The sequence below is a fragment of the Arvicanthis niloticus genome, chromosome 8, assembly GCF_011762505.2.
Source record: "Arvicanthis niloticus isolate mArvNil1 chromosome 8, mArvNil1.pat.X, whole genome shotgun sequence".
NCBI classification, from domain to species: domain Eukaryota; kingdom Metazoa; phylum Chordata; class Mammalia; order Rodentia; family Muridae; genus Arvicanthis; species Arvicanthis niloticus.
This window is the reverse complement of record NC_047665.1, coordinates 65,476,498-65,501,072: the sequence shown is the minus strand read 5'-3', so window position 1 is coordinate 65,501,072 and position 24,575 is coordinate 65,476,498. Positions and strand designations below refer to the sequence as shown.

Here is a 24,575-nt window from a genome sequence, read left to right as displayed (position 1 = left end):
GGAAAGCCTTGAGATCTAGGTTGGAGTTTTAAATCGATTTGTAAGATAAACTGCATGGGCTTATGGATAAATTGATTCTTAAGATAAACTTGCTGTACCTTAGGCAGAATGGATGAGATTTAGTTCAAAGAGAGGCTGAAGAGGGTCAGGGTTTCAAGACTAGTCTCTTCTGTGTATTACTAGAACACATATTAATACAGCTTTCCAGCCCCGTTCCAGGTTAACTAAATCAGATTCTTGAAGTTCTTATCAAGAATCTCTGCAATGTAATTTTTAAAAAAATCAGAACTTCAGCGTCCTGAAAAATCTCTACCAGGCTCAATGGTTTGTAAAACTGTGATTTTCTTTTATGGGCATAGTTTTCATTTGTGGAGGTATATAGTATTTTCTCTATCTTGAGACTTGACAAGGAAACGGTACTTCAGAGCGTCACTTGGGATGCTGCCAGAGGGCACAAAGCTCTGAAGTTTCACACATGGAATTCTCTTCTCCAGGAACTCAAACTGAAATGTATTATGTGTGTATGTGCATGTGTATGTGTATATATTCAATGGCTAGATTTCTCTGAGTAAGACATGAAGACAAGAAATGCCCACATTACAGTATGTCAGAAAACTACCAATGCTCAATAATGTGCCACGTCTGATTCTGCAGACACACATCTAAGTCATTATTCTTCATATTGTTGGGTGAATCTAGAATATTCTACATATTAAGTACTATAAAACTCTAAAAAAGCCAATGTTTCTCAAATACCACACTGCAAAACACCGGTCAGAAATTGACTGAGCTGTGGATGACGTTCTTCCCACAGCCTGTCTACAGCCTAGGTAATGTTCAGCTTAGTGAACATTCTATACTCGTTCCATTTAAATCTCAGCAGCACCACCTACTGATAATTTAAAATCAGTATTTTAAAACAAATTATAGTAATGCACGTATAAAGTGATTCACTGGAAAGTACCTACAACATGTCTGGCTTTTCACAATGTGTGCATATTCATATACTTCCCAGAGGGTAGGTTTATGATTTTTTTGCAGGTGCCAAATCAAATTTCACTAACTAGCACTGCATGCTGCTGTCCAAGCATGTCTCTAACGTGCTCCTTCATCTCCAGTTGCCTTCTTTCTCCTGGAAGGCTCCCGTCATTATGTGGCAACTGGGCTTAGCTAGTGAGAGGAGTGCCAGATCAGAAGGCAGAAAGATGTGGGAGTTTATTCTATTTATATCTGTCCTGCTTGCTGTACCTGGTACAACTCTGTCAGTCTATCTCTCCTCATGTCCGGCTCTACTGAAGTTCATACACTTGAGGCTATCACCCGGCCTAGGTGTGATGACAGTAGAGGAGGCCTCAAAGTCCTATGTCTGCTCCCTCAGGCTGCCTGTCTGCGTGGTACGCAGGAATGCTCACTCTGTGTGTGCCTGTACAGGACCAAGGTAGAGATCAGGTGATTGTTGCTCTCCACCTTATTTTCTGAGACAGGGATCACTCACTGAATGCAGAGCTCAGGCTGCATTTACTGGCCTGCAAGTCTCCATGTTCCACCTGTCTCTGCCTGCCCAGTTACAGGTGCATGCAGCCATGTTTGGCTTTTACACAGGTGCTAGGAATCCAGATTTCGGTCCTTGTTCTTGTAATCTACTGAACCGTCTCCCAGCCTCTTCCTTTAGTCCTAATGAATTCTTTCTTGAAAGTGTGTTCATATGAACACCCTGAGTACATTAATGTTTCTTCCAGGGCACTGACTGTGAGAGAGCTCTCTGTAAACTCAGCCTTGCCTGCATATTGAAAAAGGTAATGGCCATTTATTCAACATTTATTAAGTGAATTCCAGGAAGAAAAAACAGCCCTTGGTATAGCAGAGGAAGAAGATTCATTAGTATACTTAAAAGGTCAAATTAATAGAGAGGGGACTGAGTTGAGTAAAAACATTGTGTGTTTGTCTCTATGTTTGCATGTTATATTTACATGTGCACATGTGTGCAAGTGAAGATGTGCTCCCCTGTGTATGGCCAGAGATCAACAGTGGGTACCTTCCCTCTGTCACTTGTACCTGGACATTAAGGGACAGCATCATCCAAGACTGCAAGAGACTGCTCTTTTCTCCTAAATTCAACACCACTGCCTGCAAGATATCCAGACACACAAAAGACCTATGGAGAACCACCTCCTAACAAATTCTATCCCATCTCTCCATTTGGATTTTGTCAAATTCTCCAGTGAGTACTTCAACCCAAGTAAAGCCCCTTTAGAAGACCCTTCACTATGAAAGGCACAGAGTTCTGCCCCCAGCATTAAAGAACAAACAAACAAGCAAACAAACAAAACCCACAGACCCAAAAAAAAAAAAAAAAAAAAAAGAATCATGATTCAATTTTATAGTAGCCATTTCAAAAAACATAAAGCATACTCACCACCACAATGCTAGTTTATGTGATGGCGTGACAACAGTGAAATAAAGTCCCATTAAGACAGCAACTGGTCCATATAACCAATTTATTTAGTAGTAAACTCAAATTAAGCCCATTAATCTATATTAATTTTTCTACATTTTCTGAGTCCAAACTAAGATTTAAGCTCAGTTCCACAATAACATCAAGTCATTACAAACATCCAGTGCTCCAAATGGGTGGTGCAGTTCTGGGTCCAGTCTCACTTAAACAGGAAGCACAGCTGTATGGAGTGAGGTAATGCGAGTATGACAGAGAACCGCCACTCCCTGATCAGTCTTCAGCCAGGTGTTCTGAACCATCTTCTTCATGAGTCCTTGGCCTTGACCAGATCCTTGCTGGCCTAAATAGGCCAGTTTGAAAGATTCCTGTTGGGGTCATGAGAGATAGCTCAGTGATTAAGCACACCTAATGTTGTTATTGCTGCAGATGTAGGTTCAGTTCCTGACACCCACATGGCAGGTCGTAGTTTCGGGAGATCCAACTCTATTCAAGCATCCATGGGTGGCATGCAGGCCAACACTTGTACACAATTAAATAAAATAACAAATCTAAGAATAATTATTCCTACTGAGTAGGTTTAGAGACAACCTCCCAATTCCCTTAGGCAGTGGACCACCCCAGCTTGGACTCCCCAGAATTCTCCCCACCTCTGAAGCCTCCTTAGTTGACTTCTCATCCACTGACTACTCCCCCACTCCCCCAGTTTATTGTATCCCATAGACCATGACTGCAACTACTGTAGTGGTTTCTGAACAAAATCTATCTTCCCACTTCAGATGTTGGCATTGGTTGTCCCTAGCCATTGAGAGGGTGACACATTCCCTGGGGGCTCATGTGGTCGATTACATGTAGGAAATGCAAGACAATGATGTTAGATGTGTGTGTTCAAGAAACTAAATACCAGGGGCTGGACAGATAACTCTGCAGCTAGAGGATCTGATTGAGTTCCCCTGGCTCAGGTTAACAGGCTTGCAACCCCCTTTCACTCCAGATCCAAGGGTATTCAATACTTACCGCTTCCAGAGGCTTATACATTAGGCTTTTCAATGTAAGAACAGTCATGTTTTTCTGGTAAACTTTTCATCTTGTGTTTCTGTATTTTCCCCCAATTCTGAGTTTAAAATAAGGGCAGAGTGGGAGCTAGCCTACCATGGTGCTTCTAAGCCATGTGTTGATTCTGGAAGTTACTGTGAGCAGCTTCCATTATTAACATGGATGCACAGACATACCAACTGTGTGCTGACTTGGTTCTTCTGGGCATATATATATATAATACCCTGGAGAGGAAGAGTTGGATCAAATGGTATTGCTATTTTGAATTTACTGAGGTACCTCCATACTGATTTCCAAGGTGGCTGGATGAATTTACATCCCTAACAAGAAATGTATAAAGGCTCCTTTTGCCCATCACGCCTTTAACTCTTGATACAGTTTTCATAGCCATCTGACCAGGGAAAATGCAACCAAGTTACTGTTCGCAACGGCCATGTAAGCTATAAAATCAGCCAGGTGTCCATTGACCCTGCAGTCCATCAACTCATGAATGGCTAAGCACTATATATGAGAGGTCTGTTCAATTAAGAAAATAAGCATGTTGTTTGCAGAAAACGAGTTTCTGGAGAGTATGGTAAAGCAAAATCAGCTCCTGCAGAGGAACCCAAACGTAAGTATCAGCTGTCCAGGCTTCTCTAGTTCAACCTCGGTACTCCAAGGGAGTTACGTAAGACAGGCTGCTCTGAGAAATTTCTTACAGTCATCAAATGGATCAAGTAATGAGAAAGTGTGATCTGAAGCTTCAAAAATAAGCAGGTAGATTATCTCTGGAAGCCAAAAAGGATAGCTGGCTCATCTAGATTATGCCTAGTGATGGATACTGGAGACAGGGTCATCATGGGACTGTTGGTGGGCACTAGGTCTGGACTAGAAATGTGTCTTTTCATAAATCCCCAATGTTATATGCATTCCCACACCATTTAGGAAGGCCTGACGCCTTCATCTCTAAGTTCAGCACCTGTGTTTGGTGATTTCCTTCCATGCTGTGAATAAATTCCTGACAGGAAACCAACAGGAATGAGCTTCACTCTGTTTCCCAGTTTAAGAGGACACAATCTCTCATGTTGGAGAAGAACTGCTGGTGGGTGGCTCGATGGCACAGGGGCATAAGGAAGCTGCTTGTTTCATGTCACCAATCAAGGAGCAGGGAGAAATCAGAACAATGCAGGGCATGGATATACCCTGAGTCTCGCTTCCTAGAACCCCACTTCCTCCAACTAGATCTGATGAAAGTACAACCTCTCAAAATAGCCACCAGAGAGGGCCATTTATTAAAAAAAAAAAAAAAAAAAAAAAAAAAAAAAAAAAAAGAGCTTGAGTGTAAGCGTTTCACATTCCAAGCATAGCAACATCATTATTAAATATCCAAAAGTACTAAAATGAGCCTCACAAACTGATTCAGAGTAAAAGGCTTCAGCGGTATACTATGTAACAGATTTGGGGTAGATTGATTTCAGAACTAATGTTCTACTAACACCAAAATGAGCTTGTAATGACATTGATTTATACTACCTAGCCTGCAGATATGCAACTATGAAATACCAATTCTTTAGAAAGTTAATGAACCTTGAAAATCCTGTGCTCATTCTAGTCAGTCAAATGAAGAACTAACAGTTACAAAATTAAAGTGACCACATAACAAGCATTCTTATATCTGACTAAGTAGGAAAAAAATAAATCCTAAGTTTCTGATTTTCTTCTGTTCCATCCTTTTTGGGGAGGATAGTACTGACGGGTATTATTTCTCTAAGACTATAGACAAGACATAAAATAATCCTTTGAGTTGTTCATGCTTTAACTGGAAAGTTTATTATCTGCTAGGAGGAAAGAACATTTTGAATCACAGAGGTTATTTGTAATTCATAATCTGTTACTTAAACAGATAAAGGATATTTCCCCAAAGTAGTAAGTGGGAATAAGCCACTCCTTCTGGCCCCACATGACCTTTCGGGTCAGCACTGATGTTATATTTGCTTAAAAACGTGTTTGCTCCAGGAAGCAGACACATGTTGAGATCATATGAACAAAATGCAAATCTGCATTTGCTTATCCAGGGAAAACGCAAGGTAACATGTGGGAAACCACCGCCATCATTAGAATACAGGGAACACACATGTAACACTCTGAACCCTTACCAGTGACCTCAGATCCAGGAGTGCTTAGTCACATTCACCCCTAGCCAGGTCACTTCTCTTCTTTCAGCTGACTTCTCCCACAGCTCCTGTAAAGAACAGCTGTAACCCCTGCTGTGCCCATTTCTATGGTCTGCCCTTTCCAGAGGGACGGTGCTGTATTTATTGTTGTGTTCATATATTTTCATTTGAGCCATTTAACATGTGTGATCCTGAGCTGGCTCACTCATTGCTCAAGTTTATGAATACTGTGTTTCCAGCCTAATTTCATTGTAAGTCCTAAGGAACTTATTATTGCATTGCTTTCCCCACAACAGTGACTTTTAGGACACACAATGTGAACCTACTGTGTCATCAGCAGCAGTTCAACATAATTGTAGGAATCAAAAAGCAAGCCACAATGTCTTGCTGCCTGAAAGGACCACCACTGTCTAAGTTCCTCTTCAGCTGGTTGTAACCATTCTGGGAGTACTGTATGTTTCTCAAATGACAGCTCTGGAGTTGACAGGGGGAAACTAAGGAGGTGTAAGTAGCACTTGATTTGTAATTCACAGATGAGTAAATAAAGGGGATAATTAAAATAACTTTAGGAAGACACCAAATATAGTATGGACAGAGCTGCTCAACTCTAATTTATAGTGGTTTGCCTAGGTCAGGAATGGGCATCGGCAATTCTCGCATTGCAGACCTCAGATGCTCGCTTCCTCGGGACGCCAGCATCTGACAGAACCACCACACACATCTCTTCTTTCACTCCTCACCATCTCATCGTCCATTTGGGGAGGTTGGTTTTTAAAACAATTTTCTTGGCTATTTTGACTTATACATAAAACAAATGTGAACTGAATACTTCATGTAAAATTTCCCACAAAATAAACAGAATTATGTTTCAATATTCCTCAAAAAGTTTTTTTTTTTTTTAAAGTGGTATTTGTGTCACAAAGGTACAAATCAGTATAAATCATTATAAACTCTTGATGAACATCAGGAACAAAATTTGCTCCGATCATGCTAATAATTTTGAGGTAATAATTTCAATATGTGAAAGACAAGCACAAAAGTAAAACTCTGTACGCTACCATTTTATCTACCCTTAGCAAACAGTAAAACTTGCATCGACTGCCTAAGAGAGGTCTGTCCATTCTAGACAGGCCCCTCCACTTCAAATGCATATAAGTTAAACTTGAGAGAATCCATGAGGCTCCGCCTCTCTCCATTTGAATTCATATTAGGCAACTACATAAATAAGAGATGGCCCTGACATTCACATTCATGTTACAATATCTAAGTTTTATTAGAGTGTGAGTTGCCCATAAAGAAAAAGAAGCAGATGTGAAATCAGTATTTACTGTGACACAGAGGTATTTTGCCACTGAAGGAAGAACCATGAGTACCTCATTCATTCTGGGGCCATTTCTGAAAAACTTTATGAGACAGAAAAACAAAACAAAAACAAACAAGCAAAGAAACAAACAAAAAACAGGCTGGCCTATGGATGGAATGTTGAGCCACAAGTCCAAGGCCAGCCTGGGTTACAAGATTCAAAAAAAATTTTTTTCTTCCTCAAATCAAGAGCTTAACAAGAGGACACACACACACACACACACACACACACACACACACACACACACTGTACTTGAAGTAAGCCATTATATCTTATCTTTAGTGGGCTCTATTATAACAGAAAATAATTAAAAAAAATACAAACAATATCTAATCTTCTAAAGTCAAACATAAATATATTTTATCTTTAGAATTATTTTATATACCTGTAAAAATTTTTTAAAAAATCAAAAAAGATGACATGAACATAGACGAAAGTTACCTGGGGAGAAGTGGGGGAGGGGTAGGTAATGGAGAATGATTATGACCAAGGCACAAACATGCAAGTATGGCAGTGTCACAACAGAACCCCAGTATTTTCTATGATTATAGTGTGAAGCACAAATGACACTAGAAAAAAGTTCATTAGAGCAATCAACATAATAGCTAACATTAAATAAATCGACATAATAGCTAATATTTTGTATTGGTAACCTGGAACTAAATGGTACAGACTGAGATTTTTCTTGACTATTTAGGATGCTGACCTTTTACCTCATCTAGAATATTTTCAAGACATTCTTAACCAGCACCAAGGACAGAAACTACAACATCACAGTACTATAGTATCTGAGCTGTTTGCTTGCCAATGAAAAGACACAACAGAGTTAATGAGAACATTCACTGCCTCCATTTTTCTTGAGGACCAAAATACACCATGCACTAGAACCCGGAGAATAGTAAAACCTCAGTCTTAGGCTAACTTTCTTCTTGGGTTAAGTATTCAAATACTCTGTAGGCCCCAGTACTGCAAAGCAGAGAATGACCATTACTGCCAGTAATCTAGAGCCAATAAAACAGGACTACACAGGACTACTTCTGCCAGAGAACATATGCCCTGGCAGGGTAAGCTCATGGGAAAAGGCTCACTGGCTTGCTGAGAGCTTCAGTTTCCCCAAAGTATGTCCAGAAGGTAAGTTCTCACAGCTACGCTAGAAACATGCAACCCCAGAGCCACAGTACCCAGCACTATCCCACTCTCCCTCCTCATATACTTCAATACAGGTTAACATGTCCCAAGTTAGTTACTCAGGACAAGTGGCTGGACATCTCAGACACAAGCAGAAGAGAAGGAGCGGATCTACCACTGACTCTGAAGGTACACCAGCACTGTAAATCCCAAAGTACAAAGCAGGTCTGGGATGAACCACAGAGTTGCCTAAGACCATTTACTAACCAAGAACGCTCTCTTAAGAAAAGCTGTATCTGTGTGATAGTCCTCTGAATTTCTAGAACAAGAAACTGAAATTTCCACTTAAGGATGGATATGTGTATATATAAAGTATGAATGAATGTGTACACACACACACACACACACACACACAGAGATTATATATATATATATATATATATATATATATATATATATACATACATATATATATATATATATATAATCTTACTCGTTATCTCCAATGCAAAATACTATCATTACTTCCTTTCCAAGAAATCTTTGTGACAACAAACTGACACATTTATAATAAAAGTTAATGCCATGATTTTATCTTGTGCTATGCAATCTATAGGTGTGAACATGTTAAGAAGCCTCTTAAAAGCAAATATATTTGTATCTGTTTACTTCTTCAGTTTTAGGAACTCCTTTGAATATATGTTCATCTTAAATATGTTTTATATAAATTTTCCACCTGGGATGTAACCTACCATGCAGATACTATATACTATCTCCAGTATCTATTATGTTTGTCTTTAGGATACACAATGGTCTACAATAAAGATCCCATCCATCCTTCTAAGAAACAATACTTTCGTAGTATTTTTATAAAATCCATTAACCAATGGATCCCAAGCCCTAACCATCTAATAGCGTTTATTGTTGCATCTTTTATGTTTCTAACTTAAATCTATGTTTTACTCAATCTGACTCCAATTTGATAATCAAATGGAGAAAATTAACAATTCTGATTTTTAAAAAGAAAGAACTTTTACCCTCTCAGAATCTTCATATTCACAAGAGGGTAAGGAGAAATCTTTACAAGCAAACCAAATGTGTGCATCTGAAAGTATAGCCCTTCTACAGTATAGCACTTACGGAATTACCTCGAAGCTACCCACCCTGAATGGGTGTGTGAATCACTGAGAAAAGCTCACTTTGGTGAGAATAGGAGGAAGAAGCTAATTGGGTTTTTTTGTTTTGTTTTGTTTTTAACAGTTTCTTAAAACAAAACTGCAGTGCCCTCTTCTGGCCTCAGTGGCCACAGATTAATCAGTTATACACAGCAGACAGAAACTGCAAGGCTAACCAAGTTTCTTTGTATGTGCAATTTCTGAAATAAGCCTGAAAAACTAGTCTCACTACTTTCTGGCATGTTTGTGTGATCTACATGCAGTCTACACACACACACACACACACACACACACACACACACACACACACACACTCCCTATGCACACTCAAGAGAAGCCAGAGAACATCAGGTATACCATTCTACCATGTACTGGCTGACTTATACCCTTAAGACCTGGTCTCACACTGAAACTGGAGATAAGCAGGTTTGATCCTGCTGATGCAATGTCTCACAGTACTGCTACATCTAGTTTTTTATGTTGGTGCTGGCGATTTGAACTCGGGTCCCCAAGCTTGTATGACAATGAAAAATGCTCTTACCTGCTGAGACATCGTCTAACAAGTAGTTTTGTTACTTCTAAAAACAGTCATGTGGGTTCTGATTTATGTATATTTTAGGAGTAAGAGTCACTTCGATAAAAATGGATGTTCAGATTTGGGTGGTGGATAAATTAATAAAAATGTGTATGAAATAAAAATGTGAAAGTGTAAAATCCAAAAGAAGTTCAACAGCTTCTGTTCTAAATGCCCATTTTAACTGTATAGAAATAATTTGGATGCATAATCTTTTCTTCTGGTTAATCTTAGTATGTGCTTTTTATTTACAATTTTTTGTATAAAAACAAAATATATAAGAATTTTCATGGGACATGAAAAACTAAGTTAAAGGATACTATGAACGAACAAAGAAAGGAAGGAAGGAAGGAAGGAAGGAAGAAGACTCAGAATAATGTAGGAAATTCTATGATATACTATGAATCTTTAAAAGTCAACATAAGAGTAAAGAAAAATGGTAATGGGAATTCATCTATATTAATCTAGCAGAGTACAGGGACACTATATAGGTGGCATGTGTTCCTGGAATGAATCTTAGATTTAACAATATATACATTTATATTGAAATACACATATTTAAGACAGTTTGGAGGACAGTTAATGGTCATACTATCAGTCAGTTTTCCTGGAAATGACAGTGGTTTAGGTTACATGTGAGGCTGTTCTGATCTTTACAGAAAGCATAATGAAGTAGTCATGTATATAGTCTCTCTCTGTAGCATGTTTATCCGGTCAAAAATAGGTGTGTGTGAGTGTGTACACATATAAATCTACATACAAGTACAGATGTACATGAATATATATACAAAGAGATGAAGCAAATGTGGGTAATTAGTGAATTTAGATGAATATTTGTGTAGTTGATGTTTTGTAGGCTGGAAACTTCTCGGAGCAAACAGCTATTGGGTAAACCAACACCCATAGCAGCAGCCCAACTGGCATTCTTGCTCCCATTCCAAGGAAAGATAACTGAAAATTAAGACCTCAGAGAAAAAACCAAAGATAACTTCTTTTATATATTCTTTATACTAAGAAATACAAACAGGTATCAAGCCCAAACAAACCAAAGAAACAAAAATTAAAAAACCTAACAAAATTGTTGGAAAATGACAAATGAAATAAAAATTTTAGCCCTAATTTGCGTTATTAACATAAAAGGAGATATAAAGAAAGCTATTATTATTATAATACAATTGGTAAGTAAAACAAGGTAATAAGTAAAAAAATAAAACAATGATTTTAATGTACACTGCATGAAAATGTGCCCAATCATACCAATGAACCTTTTTTTTTTTTTTTTTTTTCCCGAGACAGGGTTTCTCTGTGTAGCCCTGGCTGTCCTGGAACTCACTCTGTAGACCAGGCTGGCCTTGAACTCAGAAATCCGCCTGCCTCTGCCTCCCAAGTGCTGTGATTAAAGGCGTGCGCCACCACTGCCCGACTACCAATGAACCTCTTATTAGAAAATAATTTCTACAGTTTGTTAGAGCTGCACAGTTTATTACACAGGACACTCATCTAATACAAACTTAAGCACTGGACAAAGACTATATTCAAGTTCCAAGAGACAGAGGTCACACACGAAAGCCCTCTATACTAGAAATGAACGATGCTGATTTATTGAACACTTTGAGTATTAAAAGGGAAGAGCAAAGAAATGTTCCAGAAGGAACTAAGAAAGAAGTGAGTAAGATGGGCATGTCTGGGCACATCTTAGAAAAATATCCCTACCCAACTGGGGTGACAGGGAACAGTGATGGTCAAAGGGTCACGAAAGTCTATAAAATCCTCTTAGTACAGAGCACAGGCCACAGCTACTGATCTCAGGCACTGACATTATTATCACACCCAACACTGTATGGGGACTATAGCACGGGACACAGCTGCATTCTGTCTCCTTCAGGGGTCATTTTTATAGAAACATTTCTCAAAGCCTAAAAAAGGAATAAACAAAGCATCTCCTTCATAGATGTTTACTCTACAGAGACGGTTTTTAAAATAGTCTATTTATCAAATTATGAACGGCCGTCAAGGAAAATTTGTTGCTGCTGTTGCTATTTGGTTTTTGAGACAGGATCTCACTATGTAGCCTGGCAGGCTTAGAACTTACTCAGCAGTCCAGGCTGGCCTCAAACTCTGCCTGCCTCCTCCTTCTGAGTGCTGGGATTAAAGGTGTGCATCCTCATTATCACACCCAGCAAAGGTTTTCTTGAAGTGCAATTTGCACAGTATTTCAAATAGAACTATTTCCGAACCCCCTTAACCCATTTTCTTCCCTAGTCATGCTACTTCAAAGTTGAAAGGTCGGTGCCTCATTACTACTGAACTTTTCTGCCTGGTTACCCAAGTGAAGTTACTAAGACAGAGTCCATACCAGTCACTCATTCATCTCTTTATCTTCTTGGTAATCTAATACATAATAAAAAAATATATATCCATTGTACAATGGGTAGCTTTTCATTTTTTCAGTTCACCACTGACATACTTAAAGGGTAAGATGCGTACTGGAGACTATTTTGTTGCTGTTTTTTAACATGAAGGTATCAAAATGAAAATAGAAATATAGTTAGTTGTAAACAAAAACTTATAAAAATACAAGAAAACTACAGTATGACCTGAAGAAAAGTATATCACGTATAACATAAGATTTAAATTGGAACAAAAAAAAAGATTATAATCTACCTGCTTACAAAGTTTTCTAAAAAAAAAAATAAATAAAACAACAACAAAAAAAAACCCTACTTAAAATGTGACACCTGAATTAAAATCTTAACATTACTATTTGGTGGTGACATACTTTAAACTCAAGTAAACCTAAGAGTGAAAGAGCTGTAAATATAAACCTGTGAGTTAACAACTCTTAACATTATTTGCCAAAGCTGAAGTCATTTGTCAAAAAGAAAACAAGTCTCAGAAATGCAAATCTTTAGGTCGAGGAAACATGATACTCAAATTTTAGGTTATTTAAAAAATAGTATAGTACAATCAGGGGAATTATAAATATTTATGACTAAAATGTCAGTGGAATTTTTGTATGGATTAAAATAATTCATTAAAATTACTTGTAAATAAGCAAAAATAATTCTATTAGAACTTCAAATGAGACAGAGATCAAGAGGGAAAAACTTAGACTCCAGTTTGAAACTTAACAATAAATATATAAGCTATTAAACAAAATCAGAATATAAATTACTTTGAAACACCTATTTATATCCATTTTAATGAGAATTAAAAGATACAATGTGTCAACAACATTTTAAAAAAAAAACTAGTGGGGTAAGACAAGTGAATCGAATTTTGTTTATACCCTATAAATTACAAGAGACTTTGAAAATGTAGTGTTAGTTCTTTTTTTTTTTTCCAGTTGAAAACTCTCTATGTGCATCGCCTCTATCTTTGGTGTCACTGCTACTAATAAACACAGAATACAGCTTTAAAACCTAATCACCATGGTCAACTATGAAAAAGTAAATCAATGTTACTTCTTTCCAAATAAAATACAAAGACTAATTTTTGTCTCATGGTCCACAATACTTGGAACATCATGCCAAAATATAAAAGTTTAAAGGGAACATTATTTTCCACTAATTGCACCAAAAATGTGGCTACTGTACGCTGGTGTGATGACAACCAGCAGTGGGCAGGAGCTACAGGAAGATACAACATACACGCTTTCCTCACAATTAGTAAAAGGTTCAATTTAATGTGACACTACAAGACAATGCCTTCAGGTCAATGTGCTACAACTTGGTTCTCTTGTAGCTTAAAAAGATAGTGTACTTATCTTAAATTTACACAAAACATTAGCAAACATACTTGTTCATGATTAAAATAAAACAATGTAAATTAATTTAACACAGTGTTAAATATATTCACATGATCACCATTGTAATTCAAATGGTCACTAATGAAATTACATGTCAATATATGTACATAACATTTGCCACAGCAGTTTTTGATCTTTTGAGTGTTGCAGACCAGGTAATTTTACAAGACAATAATCTTGTAACAATTCTTCATATTATGAAAGGAAATAAATGTTGTAAGTAGTTTCATTCCTCGGGGGGGAGGGGCATTCCTCTAAAAAGTCAGTGCAAATTGAAGACAGTTCTACCTTCTTGAGTATTTGAACTTGACCAAGATAGACTCTTATAAGCTGAGGAAAAACAAATTTTAGGATGTTACCGAATCTCCTGACATTGTCAGTGGCATTCAGCAGAAATATGCCACCAAGAGGAATATCAAGCATCAAGTCCTATAGCAGAGCCTTCTGAGAATATGCTTGCTGTGGCTGAGGTGGCTGTTGGCTGCCTCCTGTTTGAGGCAGGGTTGATGATGTTAAAGTATAGTTTGGCACCTGGGACATGTTAGGTCCTGCATTCTGGTATATGGTAACGTCAGCAGGTACAGGTACAGCAGCAGGTACAGGAACAGGTACAGGTACTACAGCAGCAGCAGCAGCAGGAGGAGGACTATATATTGAAGCCTGGCTGGGATACGAATTTCCTTGAACAGAACTAACCATTGCACTGTGGAGGGAGAGAAACACTCAATTAGCTCAATACTGAGTTATGCGCCCATTCAGAGATGAGCAGGACAGCTATTAAACAACTCATCTGACAATTTATTAAGTATATGCAAAAGTATCAAACCCTGTTACTTAAGCACTGGGATGCTACGAAGAAAGAAAAGAAGTATCCATTATTACAGAGCTTACATTTTGGTGGGAGAAAAAAAAAAGCTGATAAATTTATAGTATGTAAATGCTTAAAATCTCAGTGAAGAAAAACGGGGAATGGCAAATACCAGAAGTACAGGAACCAAGGATTCTTGCTTCTGTAGGGTGTTGGAGGGAGGCCTTTCAGATAAGGCTTCATTCAAGGGTAAGTTCTTAAGAAGGGAGAGGAACTCCATCAACAGTCTAGGAAAGACAAACGTCAGGATAAGATAAAGAAGCCTATGAGGTTTTATAACGCCAGACATGTTCAAAGGACAGAAAAGAGGCCAAGGCATTCATGGCAAAGTGAGCAGAAGGCACATGTGGTGTAAGAGATAAAGTAGCGGTTAGGAGGGGCTGCAGCAGATCCACTGAGTTCCTTAGCAGCCACTGGGCTATGAGTGTGAGTCAAGTGAAAGAAGCAGGCACTGGGTGGTTTTGAGGAGAAAGGTAATGAGATATGACATACTTCTGACAGGCTCACATGGGGACAGAACAGATGTGAAAGCTGGCAAGTGCCCAGAGCCATAGTGGACACAGGAGAGAAGGGTCACACCCTACTCTGAAAAAAGTGCCAGTGAAATCTGATAATGGACCAAGTAGTTTAGTGTGTCTGATTTTATAACTGATAAGAATAACTGGAGTGACCACTTACTAAAAGGAGAAATCTACGCTTGGGACTGCAGCTGACTGGAACAAGAGCGGCATGGGCAGGAAGAATCATCGATTTTGGACACTGCAGGAGAGATGTCCAGAAGACACATAAGAAAACAGCACACAAGCGGCCTGACGTCCCTGGGAGACCAGGAGTTGAAATAGACACGCAGAGTACTCATTCAGTAACACGGGAGTCCTTAGGAAATGTCTGACCAGACAGAGCAATGCATGAAGGGAGGGAGGGCTTCTACACTGTCTGATGTCAGCAATGTAAAGGTGTGTTTGGAAACAGCAAGTGAGGAGCAGTAAACGAAAAGAAAAACCAAGTGACAAGAGCCTGACCCAGTAACACACATTAAAAACAGGGAAGGCACAGAACTGTGAGAGAGGTGGGCTTGGGAAATGAGCAAGGGATCAGGACATCAGCACTTCCTGACAGAACAATCTCAATGGACTAGTGAGATGAAGGCATGGCCACCTTCCCTATGAAATCCCTAAGGGTTCAGGCTAAGGACAACCCACGCACTCCAACTCCCACCACATCTACCTACTACCTGTAAATGTAGCTGTTCAGGTTGGCACCTGTATCCAATGTGCCCAACCTGGCACATAGTAGAACATTCAGGTCACCTCTAAGGGAACACCTGTGCATTCCACAGTACTTTCTGTAGGGCATGTCCTTTAAATGTCTGGTCTTCTTGGCTGGTCTCCTATCTGTTGTCTAGTTAGTTCTCGGCTTGGCTTCATTTTCTCTAGGACACCTCTGCCGTCCTTCGTTTGTGCTGCTCCTGGTACCATCAGACTCTATGTGTGCTCCTGACACTGTTTCCTCAGACTGCTTCCTTTCTGTGTCTATGTCTGTAAAATTGCAGCAGCTTCAAGAGCCAGGATTGAGTTTCTTTCCCCCTTTTCCAGCCATCTCTTAGGACACAATTTTATACCAGAAACTCAGTGACTAAGTAATACCTACATGTGAAAGTGTCAGTGCCGACAATTCCAAATTCTACATTAAGACAGAGGTGAGAGGACAGCTTTCAGTCCCTTGAAAGGTATCACACAGACTCTGAGGTAATATAAAAACTGATATGTAGTATATTTGTACATGTATAAAAACAAGTGCCTGCCTAGGAGGAGAAACAAGGCAACTGCTGGCAGAGGAAATGGAGCATCTGAGAAAGGAAAATGGAAGGGAAAGCAAGGCCTGGGTAGTCAGGAGCGCTGTCTCTGACTGAGCTGAAAGCTCAGTCAAGGAAGGCCATGCGGAGTTTCATTGACTCACAGGCAGGTTTCCCCAGCCCTCTTCAGCATACATTTGAAAAGCTACTTCTTTTTTTTTCTCTTTTAAAATTTTTTATATATTTTAATTAAAATATTACATCACTGTCCCTCTTTCCTTCCCCAAGCCCCTCCCATGGACCCTACTCTCAAGTTGATAGCTTCCTTTTCTCTGGTTATTGTTACATCTGGTTTGTGTGTGTGTGTGTGCGCGCGCGCGCGCTCGCGTGCATACCTAAACACAAATACATAAACACAACCTACTGACAGTGCACTTTTGTTCTTTATTTGTACACAGTTTCAGGGCTGACACCTCTGTACTAAAGAACCAATAGGGAATGTACAGGAGGCCATTTCATCTTCCTTTCCACACAGCTTTAATTTTAGAATTAAGAACTTCTCAGCCATCTGTCCCCAGGATATCTGGAAGGTGCTCACTCAGGAGGCGGTACTCATGTAGTGTCCACAGCTACCTCCAGTGGTGACAGTGTTTTGAGAAGAGAGAAAAAAATAAAACCACCTTAACTTCCTGATTTTACTTATCACTTTTCATGTGTTAAACACACGTTTAAGAATTTAATGAGAAATGAGATATAAACTGGTGGTAGGACACTGGCCTACATACATATGGTTCTAGATCTGATCCCAGCACTGTGAAGAATGTGAGCCTGTGAGTGGACACAGACAAAAGCAATTTCTTTAGAATAACTGATAGAAGATTTTTCTATTTGAAATGGGGTAATCAAGAAAGGTCTCACTGAGAGAAAGGAATATTTTATATAGGTATGTACTTCCAAAGTAAAAAAAAAATAATAGATTAAAAAAAATAGAAAGATGGAAATAAAGAGAAAGTAACTTTAAAAAGCAACCATTCAACAAAAAGTCTTCAATGATAATATTAGCCCCTTGAAATGAGTAATAAATTCACAAACAGGGCAATATTGAAGGAGAAAAGCAAAATCAATAAAAAGTGAGAAGGAAGACTCAGTGAACATATGCTAACTACTTCCTATACAAATATGATTTAGTTTCTTAAGTTTAAAGACAGTCTAGTTATCTATAAAGTGTACAATTTGTTGTATAAAAAATTAGAATACAGGTATGTACCCAGTGCATTAAAATGTCTCAAGATTTGAGGAAGTTCTCCAAGAATATATATCCAACTTGTATCTTTCAAAGAGGTAAAAGTAGAAAGATGTTACATAACCAACAAAAATATAGTATAAGTGTGCATGTGTGTGGCATGGTGTGGCACCTGTGGCAGGAGAGGCAAGAGGCTGGAGTGTGCTGGAGCATACTGTTAGTATAGTTCCTGAGGGGTTAAAGTAGATGACAGGATCAGAGAGAATACCACAGATACACTGGTGAGGACCGAAGAATGAATGAACCAATCTGAATTGATGAGAAACTATCTTTATGTAGTAATTGGACAAACTCATTCATAAGGACAAAAAGCTGTGCAGCCATAGTGATTGGGTAAGAAATGATTAGTATCCAGCTGTAATGTCATTAATATCATGATATTAGTGTGAAAGATTTATTTTGGACATTAGTAAATAATTATATATTAGTTGTCATGATAGACAAAGGAGGAGAGATAAGAAAAAGGAGTTTGTATGAACTGCAGGGGTTAGCCTCAGCAACCAGGTAGCTAGCAGAAAAGAGACAAAGTGTATAACATAAAGGAGACAGCTAGCATTTAAGAGAATATTTAGTATGTGCCCAGAGCATACTACACAGCCATCCACTATCATTCCAAATGTGCTGAACTGTGAGAAAGGAGGTTAAATTTTAGTGTCCTGGCCTTGATGCCTGGTTTTGGATCTTAGCTAAGTGGGACCTAGTCTGTATCTCAGTTTTCCATTAACAAAATGGAGTGCCAATGTTACCTCTCTCAGGTAATATAGGGAGTCAGTCGGTCAGTATGTGTTACACACAATCACAGCACTTGGTCTGTACCATGCAGCCAGGACTGGACTTCCTTACTATCTTCCTTGAAGCCACAGTAACATCTGAGACATGACAACATAACGTCTTTAAAAGCTCACCCACTCTTTGTGGATGGGCCCTGCAATAATGAGGTACATACAGGACATTTATAGACACTGCTGCTTTCTCGAAGCGTGCCTGTGCAACCCAGAAACACTGTGCTGGTGAACTCTTAAAAGCCTACCCCTACTTGCTTCAAGGAAAAGATTTCACCTGCGTTCTTCCAAAACCCACTCTATACACAAACAGGGCAGTCTGAACAGTGATGCCTACCTCCTGTTCTTCTTATCCAGATATATGCTTACAGACCAATGTAACCAATTAAAAAAATTTAATGTTAACCCCAACAACCATCAATAATGAAATTACTTCGGGTAAGAAGCCTGGGTCTGCTGACTAGGAAGAGCTGGGTTTGCAGAGGGTGGAACTGGTCCTTGGCTGATAGAAGACAGTTGCTCTGGGGGAAGGCTGTAGCTCTGCAGATGGGTCATCTGTGCACTCCCAGCAACCAGGTAGGTACCACTCTGAGCAGGCCCTGGATATACCTATAAGAGATGATGCAGAAACACTCCATTAGATAAGTTTAATGAATATTCCAAAGTTACTCAGCAGAGGCATTCAGTTACAAAAATAGGAAATACTGTTCCAACTTCCTTTATATGTTACTTCTAGCAATTAAAATTTTATGAAGGCACTTTTTAGTAGACTTGATGATTTCCCATCTTTTTGAAAGTATATGTATGTTTGCATGAATCGGTGTGCATGTGTGAGTATGTAGAAGCATTCGGGCTAAAGGTTGATGTCAAGTGTCCTCCTGGATTAGTTCCCACTGTATCTATTCAACCAAGGTCTCTTACTGAACCCAAAGCTCAACTATTTGGAAACTAGAGCTAGCCAGCTTGCTCTGGGAATCCCCTCTGTATCTCCATGTGCTGGGATTGCAGGAGAGCTACCGTGACCAACTGGAGTTTACAAGAAAGCTGGGAATCCAAACTTTAGTCTGGCAAGCACTTTATGTACTGAGTCATCTTCCAAGTCTGAATTTTTATTTTAAGCATTATATGAGCAAATTTTACTTTCATATAGAAGCATTCCTATTGCCAATTCCTATATCCAAAAGCTGTTCTTTCTGTTGTTCAAATATACTTTACACTAACATAACCTATATATTGAATTTATGATATACTTTCCATGTTAAGAGCGTTTTTTTAAAAAAAATTCCAGTTTGTTTGTCTGCTTGTTTATTTGGGGGTGGGGGGGGAGTAGCTGGGGGAATGTGGAAATGAGAGGATCTGGGAGGAGTTAGGGGAAGGGAAACCATGATCAGATTGTATGAAAAATGTGTGTGTGTGTGTGTGTGTGTGTGTGTGTGTGTGTGTGTGTATGAAATGAATCCCAAAACTTTGGAAATGTACTTGAATTCATAGTTTTATAGCCCTAGACTGTATTTACAATTCACATTTCTAAACTCCAACTGAATGAATAGAGACCACTCTAACTTCCTAGGGTTAAAGTACACAAAGTCTGTTGTAAGTACTCAGTTCTATAGGTTTAGAAAGCAGACATACGTAAAACAGAAATAAATGGGGTGGCTGTATCTATCGATAAAAACAGGTAGCAGGCTGGATTTGTTTGCCAATTCCTATATCTAAAAGCTGTCCTTTCTGTTGTTGTTATATTTAAGTAAGTCCTTTTTTTCTGAGAGAGATTGTAACCCTGACTAGCTTGGTATAGCCTCTCTGTGTTGTCCAAGCTGCCCTTAAGCAGGAAGCCATCCTCCTGCCTCAGCTTCCTCCTGAATGATGGGCATTTCCATATGCTCAGCCAACCTGTGCAGCAATTATCCTACCATTATGAACCACCGTGGCTCACTGAAAACTTAAACTTTTCATCTTAACAAAATTATTTATTGTGAAATCTGTTTATATATTTGAAAAACCATTCTACTGTCTTTAGATAGCAAGATTGTGTTCATGTGCTATGAAAACTAACACAATCACCAAGAAACCAAATACCTTCCACTTCATTAAATGCAACAGATTCACATCAGAACTCTAACGGTCTTCATTACATGAATAGACAAAGTCTCACGGCTACATTTCATTATTTCATGCAGTTCAAAACCACTTGTAAATCCAACTCCAGGGGATCCAACACCCTCTTCTGGCAACCAAGGGGTACCGTACACACATGCAGCATGCATTCACAAACACAGAGATACATACGCATGCATTTTACAAAAATTTAAGACATTCCAAATAAACTCAAGTACATTTAAGAATTTGCACAACACCTCTGAGCTTTACAAAACATACCTGGGCACCAGAAACAGCAGATGACTGCACATAATACTGCGGATTCTGTAATTTTGCATACATAGAATACATCGGATCTTCATTCATTAACTTCGTATACAATGAAAGAGCTTCCATCACCTTCACATTTAGTTCTGAGAGTTCTGAATGCTTTCTGAAACATTACACATAATTTGCTGTTAAATGATACGTTGCTCTAAATTATGACTCATCAAAATAACAAAAGTGATCAATAAATGGGACAAAAAGGCCTTCTGCTTGGTCCTGAGGCAACAAAATCTGTTACAGGTTAAGACGCCATGCTGGAGCCCTTTATCTCGAACTGTCTAGATGTCCTCATTTGTAACAGATGGCCAGCCTGTGGGCAATGGTAATGCTGCCTTCGTGAGCATTGTTATATAGAAAAGAGGAAGACAGGAAGTCCCATAGGAAGCCTGCTTTTCAAGAAAGGGAAAATGAGCCCAAATCCTCACTCACAACAAGGTAAAAACAGTGAATAAAGAGTGGTTCTAGAGAGTCCTGTCTGTGTGTTGTAGTGCAATAGCTGCATGCACATGTAGAGGCCTGAGACACTTCAGGTGTCTTTTCTCTATGGCTCTCTACCTTTAGTTTAAGACAGAAGGAAGCTGAAGCTCATCCGGACTCCATGGCTGGCTGGACAGTGGACCTCAAGGATCTATCTGCACCATACTCTTCTTTGTTTCTCCCTAGCTGCACCCCCTTGACTGGGTTTATAGCATGCACCACCACACCCAGCTTTTTATGTGGGCTGTAAGGATCCAAACTCAGGTCCTTGCAGTTGTGTGGCAAGTTCTTTACCATCTGAGCCATTTCTGCAGTCTGGAGTACCTTTTTCAAGGCAGTTTATTGGCATGGTTTCAGAGAGACAGATTTACAATTTAAATATAGTTCAAGTTCTTTACCTATCAATATCTTCCAGCTTTTCATCAATGAGAGGTCCCATCTGGTGACACATCGCTAAGATGACAAGAAAGTAAACTTTTGAAAAATATATAATTAAAGAAATGAAAAACTTAATGTGAAGTAATAAAATTATTAATTATTCTTCATCAATAGAACCTAAAATAGATTTGCTTAAAATATAACAGTGACAATTTAAAATACTGACTTCAAAATATTTTTTCCATTGTACAAGATTAAGGTGTTGAATAAAATAATTTATATAGTAAGGTTTGTGATTTCAACTTCTACTCAAGATTCAAACAGCATATGAAAGGTAAGAATGGCACAGGAAGAATGTGTAACGTTTCATTTTTCTAAGATTACTCTCAAAACCCATCCTGGAGCAACAAAGTAAGAAAGATCTCAGTTTACTCTTTGCTTGTAAGGTAGACAGAAAATGAAGTTACCTTCAAGATGAAGTAACTCTGGTAAGTCTGGCTGATTATCACTAGGATCTGTACTTTGCAACATCTGTAACAACTGGTCCATTTTATCCTACAGAAATTAAGTAGTTAATGTCAAAAGCAACCAATATCTATGAAATATTATGTTCTCACTTTGAAAATCATGGATAGAAGCGTTTTACCATTCATAGTTAGAATATAACTTAATTTTTCAATTATCTTTTAGCATCTTATGTATTCCTTTTAGCACCATAAGAAGTCTAACCCTTGTACACTATCCTTGGGTATTTTTCAAAACATTCAAATCAGAACAGGACTACCCATTTAAACTTGCAGGGCGTAATCCCCGAAATCTCTTATACCATGTTTAAGAATTTCACTTTGTTTTAGAACAGTTGTAGCTTAGCCACACCACAGTTGTGTGGTGTATCCCTCTCCAGATGGCCTGCTATAATTGCCAGCTCAGTCATGACTTCTCTCTGGCAGAGATTATGACAGCTGTTCCACACACAGAGCCCAGACCTTTCACAGCTGTTGTCCTAGTGGGGCTCTAAGGATTGATTCTATTCTCTTTCATCAACATTTCAGTTTGTCATAAAAGAAAGAAACTTGTACTCTATTCCTTTTTGTGGGAAATGATAAGATAGATCATATCCACTTACTTGGGTCTATTTCAAAATCCTTTAATACTTAGGATGGAAGGAACTAAAAAGGGAGCTGCATAAAAATACCCACATAGTGTACAAGATGGAGCTTTTCATTTACCAAATTCTATGAAAATTTTTACAAACTTTTCACACATATTTTCTAGCAGTAATGCTACTATACATAGGAACATAGGGCTAATAAATTAAAAACTACAAATTGAAGGTAAAATTGATATGTCAAACAAAGACTGTTTAACAGATGAAGTAATTGTTAGATTGGAAGCAAAGAAAAAGTTCCTGTCAAGGCAAATTAATTCTGTATTTTAAAATGGATATTCTTTCAGGTAAAAGATTCATGTTCATTTTAAGACATTTAAAAAGACAGCAGAAATGTCTATCTCCTGTTCTGTTAATACAACATGGTTTCTACATGGGCTACAGCTGAGTACTCCTTCCCTTCCTTATGTAAGGCAATCTGGCCAAGCAGGGTGTTCCTCAGGTCTTAGCACTCTTCCACACTCTTACTTCTCTCAAACAGAAAGCAGCAGCAGCACCACTTACACCAGGCTGCAGATGTGGCTCACCAGAACATCACTTGCCTGCCATGGACTCTGGGTTCTACCTCCAGGAAGGCAAAACAATTGTTTTTTAAATCAGTAATTCCAAATTGATTTTCTCCTTAATCTCATTATATTATCTCCTACAAAGTGTTATCTAAATGCACTTTAAAGTCTTCTAGAAGACTATGTTAAACTTCTTTGTGATAAAATGTGTATATAGACTAGCAATACTCTTATGTGGTAAATTCATCTGTATGCATTAATGATTTCTACTGATATGTAAATGGGCTGAAGTAACAAAGCTCAAATTTAGGACAATGAAACCAGTCAGGATTTACGGCTGTTCATATTCCTATCTTATGACACTATAAATAAAACTGATGGGAAACCTTGTTCACATATTTCAAGCTCTTAGTCTTATCAGTAAACATCAGACTTAGGGGCTGAAGAGATGACTCAGCAGCTGAGAACACTTGCAAGCAGCTCTTCCAGAGGATTCCCAGCACCCGTATGGCAGCTCTTCCAGTTCCAGGGAAAGCCAATGCCCTTTCTAGCCTCTGTAGGCACCAGGAATGCAAGTGGTATAGAGACATAAATCCAGGCAAAATACCCATACATGTAAAGTAAAATAAAAATTTAAAAATTACATTTAATAATCTACTAGCCGGCAATTCACTGTGCTCATTATTTTTTTTATTATTGCAAAATGTACAAAGCCATGAGTTGTGCTACCTAGTCATTACTACTACCAATATTTGGGTCTACCCCTAGAAATGAATGGACCAGAATAAGGCTCAGTATGGGCACTGGATGAGGCTTTTATCTGTATAGCGGAGAAAGAAATTGTAAAAGAGAAGAGAAAAACAATGGAAAATGATAGCAGAAGTTTTCTCATGCACACTGACTTCAGGAATTATTACAAGAAATGAAGTCCTGAAAAGAGTGTTGTACACTGCTCTATACCAGGAGACAGAAATGAAGCACAGGACTACACAATCTCTTTGGTAACTTAAATTAGAAAATACATAAACTAGAAAATACATAAATGAATGTAGAGGTACTTCAAATTTGGCCTGCTGGGGACAGCATCCTGTATGGCTTGCTAATTCCATTATGTAATACTTTACTGTAAAGTAAATTTTAGTGGATTAATAGTTTTACCAAT

The 24,575-nt window shown here is 38.5% G+C and overlaps 1 protein-coding gene across 3 annotated transcripts in view; it reads right to left on the bottom strand.

The window, feature by feature from the left end:
* Positions 1-12,254: 12,254 nt before the first annotated feature.
* The window catches only part of Stam (signal transducing adaptor molecule), a 60,023-nt gene continuing 47,702 nt past the window's right edge, over positions 12,255-24,575 (bottom strand). Inside the window, exons 10-14 of one of the 3 annotated variants that reach the window (XM_034509967.2) lie at positions 22,207-22,294; positions 21,760-21,814; positions 20,837-20,990; positions 18,891-19,066; positions 12,255-14,412 (exon numbers count right to left, since the gene is read on the bottom strand). In XM_034509967.2, the coding sequence (XP_034365858.1) occupies positions 14,139-14,412; positions 18,891-19,066; positions 20,837-20,990; positions 21,760-21,814; positions 22,207-22,294 (747 nt within the window). In that variant the 3' untranslated portion in view covers positions 12,255-14,138. Of the gene's footprint in view, positions 14,413-14,554; positions 14,805-16,875; positions 17,006-18,890; positions 19,067-20,836; positions 20,991-21,759; positions 21,815-22,206; positions 22,295-24,575 lie in introns of those variants that run through there. The other 2 variants (XM_076939520.1, XM_076939521.1) reach the window with 2 other exon arrangements.